Raw genomic sequence first — 5,357 nt, 5'->3', positions numbered from 1 at the left:
GCAAATAGTGGTGTTAGATGGCAAATCAATCTTGAGGCACCTGGTTTACAGTCCTGCTTAGGCGTCTGCCCATCCCTCGTGTTGCAAATAAGTATAATGGATCTTTCCTCTTAAAGGAAAAGGAGAATTACACATCTGCATAGAATGCCTGATTTTGAACAGATTTACCATAAGCATAAGCTATTACTTGTTTCTGTACCCCATTTTATTTCAGTGCCATACTGTGAAGGGGTATTCTTGACATGTATACTGCACTGATGTAGCCGCCCCTCAATTGTTGATTGACATTTCTTTAGGTGGCATTTTTTCTTTCGGGAGGAGAAGGAAGGAAGTTCACGTTAAAGAACTGGTCATATTCTTGATTCTCCAGAGAGACACAAACTAAACTTTTGGATGGGTTGGTTTGTTGTTTGGTTTTGGTTTTTTTAATAGTTTCTTTTTTCTTTTGAACAGCCATATAACACCATATTGTACTTGCTGAATTTAGGATATTTGTGTAGATGAAACACAGACCCAGAGAACATCTCTGCTTATAGTCTTAGACTTAATTTCTCCTACCTTCGGAATGTTGACTACTTTTACACTGTGTCCCCCCCAATAATCCATTCTGAATTTCCTTAGACTACGATTATTTATTCAATATAAAGCAATTGCCAACACATTTTTTCTGTTGTAAATGGGCCAGATAAAGCATTGTTCACACATTCAAAATAAATCTGAATACAGCAGGACAGTTTAAAATGAGATTATTGCAAATCACTAGATTTCCAATTTGTTTGAAATAGCTAGAAGACTTGAGGCTGATTTAAAGTATCTTAAGGCTTAAGTTTGTTAATAATAGTGACTGCTTTACATAAAAGAAGTTTTGGAATTCTGATTTAAGTAGTCAGTAATTCTGTTTACTGGAGCAAAGGCTATTGAAGGTAATACTTAAAAACAGACTAGACTTAAGTGTTGGCTACACAGGAAACCATAAACTCATTAGCAAAAAGATACAACTAAAGATAGATGACTAATAGAAAGTTAAAGAGAACATTCTGGAAAACTTATTTTGCTTGAATAACTGGCAGTTTAGGTACAAGATACTGAAGCTGTTGATGTACAGTTGCCATATATCAATAACTTTACTGAACATTTTTCTTTTTTTCTATACAGTTTAATTCTGTAGGAGTTAAGTATTCTTACCTATTTCATACTTCAGTTTTGCAGCCAGACATGAAATAAAAAGTTCGGTAAAGTTTTCCTATTGGCAAGTGTTAGGACAGAAGGCCTTTCTACAGAGCTATTTCATTCTTTGAAATACCGAAATCTCAGATGAGAGGTGAACTCAACAAGTTTGCATTTCTGATATGTATGTCCTTCTCTCTTTTGAAGGGAATGAAAACTGCAAGAAACCCATTAAGGACTGAATTTCTAGGGTCGTGAAACATCACCAGCGAGCAGTGTACAATGTCAACTGCAGGAGTTGCTGCTCAGGAGATGAGAGTCCCATTAAAAACCGGATTTCTTCACACTAGTCAAGGCATGGGGAGTCTGAAAACCTGCTGGGGTAGCCACAGTGGATTTGAAAAGTGAGTGAGGCTATAATTTGATCTATTTCATCTTCAAGTATATGAGATGAGCGTTAAGAATATTTGTACCAATATTGACCTACGGTTTACTTACAGCGAAGGCTTTTTTTTTTTCCAGTACTTTCTTTAATGTGAACCCTCTAGCAGTGGCATATAATTTGAATCCATCAACAGAGCAACATTTACCACCCATTGGTAAGTATAAAGACTAATACATATGTGTTTAGGTAGCGTTAGGGAAGGGAAAAAAAAAATTCTTAAGTCTTCACCAAGACACTAAATGCTTTCTCATTCTGGATATAAGGCTGCCCTCTGGTGACGGAATGCAAACATTTCAAGAAAATACTACTATTCAAGCCCAACAACAAAATTTAAATAACGTGATCAAGTTAAAACAAACAAACAAACAAAACATTTTCCTTGTACTTGGAGGCCTCTGAGTTGCCATTACACTTCTGACAGAAAAGCCATGTAGGAAAATAGCACTTGTTCTGTTGTAGTGCTCTGCTGGGATCTTTGTAGCTGTAGCTCTGTACTGTTGCCTATGCTTGGGGTCTTTTGAACCAGCTCATTTAACTGCAGCACTGGCCTAAACAATAAGGTAATCAGCTGCTCTCTTAACTAAAATCATAAATCCATGACCAGAATATATCTATAATACCTAAGTTTTGTTAATGGAGTCATTAAGCAGACATTACTTATTGTTGCATTAGAAGGCATTTAATAGTTAAATATGCAGTGGCAAAGTTACGCCCAAAAGCATTACTTAGAAAAGTGTTTCTAAGGCTTTCTCACTTTTTCAGGGCACTCTTCCAACCATGCTTCCATGAATGACCACAGCTTTGCTGAAAGTTGCATCCAAGTCCCGTCTCAGAAATCCAGTCCACCTCCTGTAAGTCCCAAAAATGATCAGCCAAATTCAAGATACGAAGACCATCTCGTTCCTGGCTTTAGTAAACTGTCATTAACCATGGGCTGTGTTTCTGAAGAAACACCTCCTCACATGCCAATAAAAAATGGGCCAATTCACTTTCTGTCTGCATCTTCCAATGACCGTAGCTCCAGACCACTACCCCCTCTGCCTATTGCTGAAGACCTTACTCCAGATGAGGTTGACAAAGAGGTGGAATTCCTGACTAGCTCAGATACTGACTTTTTGTTAGAAGATTATGAACTTCCTCCTTTTAAATCCAGTGCTCCAAGCCGGCGGAGCTTTAGGGGCTGTGGACAAATCAACTATGCATACTTTGATACTCCAACAGGACCAAACCCAGAAGATGCCAACCCTACACAAAACGTAAATGGATACATATCCAGTATTTATCCTCCTCCACAGCAGCTGCATCGACGTTTGCGAAGGTCCCATTCTGGGCCAGCTGGTTCTCTTAATAAACCAGTAGTAAGACTATCTGGACACTTAAACAGGTCTTCTCCAAACTCTGATGAAGATAAACCAGAGATTCCACCAAGGGTTCCCATACCTCCAAGGGCTCTCAAACCAGATTACAGAAGGTGGTCAGCAGAAGTTGCTTCTAGCGCATACAGTGATGAAGATAGGCCTCCAAAAGTGCCCCCAAGAGAACCTTTATCACGCAGCAATTCCCGTACACCAAGTCCCAAAAGCCTGCCATCATACCTCAATGGGGTTATGCCCCCTACCCAGAGTTTTGCACCTGATCCTAAGTACGTCAGCAGCAAAGCTCTACAAAGACAAAATAGTGAAGGATCTTCCAACAGGGTCCCTTGCATTCTTCCGATTATTGAAAATGGTAAGAAGGCCAGTTCAACTCACTACTATCTGCTGCCTGAAAGGCCTCCATATTTGGACAAGTACGAGAAATTCTTCAGAGAAGCAGAAGAAAGTAGCTCTAACACAGACATTCAGTCCTGGTCTGGTGACTGCACAGCCACTTCAGTCCCAACAAAATTGGACTCAAAACCTAGAATGGACATAGCTGGTCATCTGAAACGAAAGCACCTGTCTTATGTGGTTTCCCCATAGTCTCTGGGAGCACAGTCTCTGCTCAGTTATTCAGGATGGACCTGAACTTTATCATGTTACAAAGTTCTTAAGGTTCTCAGATAATGAAGTAGGACCAGTTTGTCCTCCGAGAACTGGAAAGTGGATGATAAAGTCCTCTTATGCTGCATATCTCTGATATGTTTCTTAAGACCGTTTTTTGTCTTGGTATGTATAGCTAAAAACCTACAAGGATTCCACAGAAACATACGGAGGGATAGTAGTCACAGTTGGCCAGTTATATGCTACCTAGGTGAACTTATTTGGTAGTCATGTTATCATAAATAAAAAAAAAAAATCTAGCTTTGCTTACGAGTAACTTAAAAGCTGACAACAGAGCAGATAATGCAGTACAGTTTTTGTATCAGGCATTTCCAAAACTTCTTTCACACAGTAACTATGCTGAGAACAGACTCTATCCTCTTTGACTAGTATATGCCAACCTGGTGAGAAGGTAACTGCAAGATCTGATATCCACTCCAAGACTTGGCAAGCATATTGGAAGTGCATTTCAAAAGATGAATCTTACAACTTAATTTGACACTAGTAGACTTTTAAAGTGAGTTAGGTTTTGTGAATTCTTTCAGTTGCTAGACACACTTGGTTCAATTTTGCAGTTTTTCCTAGGAGAGACTTAGACCAGTTATTGCTAAGCTGCTGCTGCTCTTTTCCTTCTGGATCCTAGAAATGTGTGAAAGTGTCCTGAAAGTGGCAGAGGATACGAGCAGCTATACAGTTGCTATTAAGTAGGCAGTAACAACTAAGTGCTCACCTGGAGTTTGAAATCCTGATTGTATTAAATACAGAAACACAGCACAAGCTGGTCTTGTGTTATGGTTTCTATTCAGTATTTTAGAGGAGGAGGAGGGTATGAGGAAAAAAAGATGATTCCATTTATGAACAGTGTCAGTCCCATCTCTCGCTGCTTCAGACGCTGCTTCTTGCTGTTTAATTTTTCCTCATTGTGCCTCAGCGAACCACTAAGGTTCACTGAGGTGCCACATTTGTGCGTTAGCAGTTTCTTATGCTCGTGATTACATTTATACTCTTACAGATAAGCACAAGAGAAAGGGTGCTCATTAACGGAGGTACAGAAGATGAATGTGTTCCTCCTAACAGAAATAAACAAGCTGTTTACAGTTTAAACTGCTGAATGAGATGTTTGAGCTATTTTAAAGCTTACTTTTTATTTGTTTTAGTACAAACTAAATGAAGGTAAAATACATGCTATAGAAATGCACTGATATTTCTGCATTGTGTACAGTATTGAATAAAAAAGAATTCACTTTGTATTTTGAATATTGTCATGTCTTGAGTTTAATAAAGTTATAAAATACTTATTTATGATACATTTTGGTTTTTGCTTTATTGAATAGTGTATGCAATTGTGCATTTGAGTTCTGCATTTTCTGCAGAGTTCAAAGTGAATAATGTTAAATGTGCAACAAATGTTGAATTCAGCTTGCATTTAATTAAAATTAAGATTTCTGCAGAAGCGTTCAATAACTCACATTGCACACCATTAATTTTAATTCCTTCGTACTGCCAGGTAGCATGGTGTCTATAGTTTTGTGCTGACAATAAAACATCCTGTAAGATTTAAGTTATTCAGCCTATCATTATTAATACCTTTGTTATATCTAGAATCACCCATAGCATGTTATGCACCATTGTACAGAAAAGAGAGGGCAGAAGCATTCCTGTCTTCAATTTCTCACCTGTTAAAAAACAACTAAATTGTACATTAAGGGTGACTGAAGAGGAGC

At 38.3% G+C, this 5,357-nt stretch overlaps 1 protein-coding gene across 1 annotated transcript; it reads left to right on the top strand.

The window, feature by feature from the left end:
• Positions 1-1,317: 1,317 nt before the first annotated feature.
• On the top strand, positions 1,318-5,103 carry ERRFI1 (ERBB receptor feedback inhibitor 1). The gene is made up of 3 exons (XM_082493678.1): positions 1,318-1,571; positions 1,690-1,766; positions 2,375-5,103. Exons 1-3 carry the CDS (start codon positions 1,450-1,452, stop codon positions 3,571-3,573), a joined length of 1,398 nt encoding a protein of 465 aa, XP_082349804.1. The 5' UTR covers positions 1,318-1,449; the 3' UTR covers positions 3,574-5,103.
• Positions 5,104-5,357: the final 254 nt, after the last annotated feature.

This window comes from Vanellus vanellus, assembly GCF_965231255.1.
Source record: "Vanellus vanellus genome assembly, chromosome: 20".
Taxonomy (NCBI): Eukaryota; Metazoa; Chordata; class Aves; order Charadriiformes; family Charadriidae; genus Vanellus; species Vanellus vanellus.
Note: the sequence above shows the minus strand (reverse complement) of the source record. Positions and strands in the feature narration are given on the sequence as shown.

Coding starts and splice junctions, on each gene's coding strand:
- ERRFI1 (XM_082493678.1), top strand. CDS start 1,450: ATGTCAACTGCAGGAGTTGCTGCTCAGGAGATGAGAGTCCCATTAAAA. Junction 1,572..1,689: donor AGCCACAGTGGATTTGAAAA/GTGAGTGAGGCT, acceptor TTTTTTTTCCAG/TACTTTCTTTAATGTGAACC. Junction 1,767..2,374: donor GCAACATTTACCACCCATTG/GTAAGTATAAAG, acceptor TCACTTTTTCAG/GGCACTCTTCCAACCATGCT.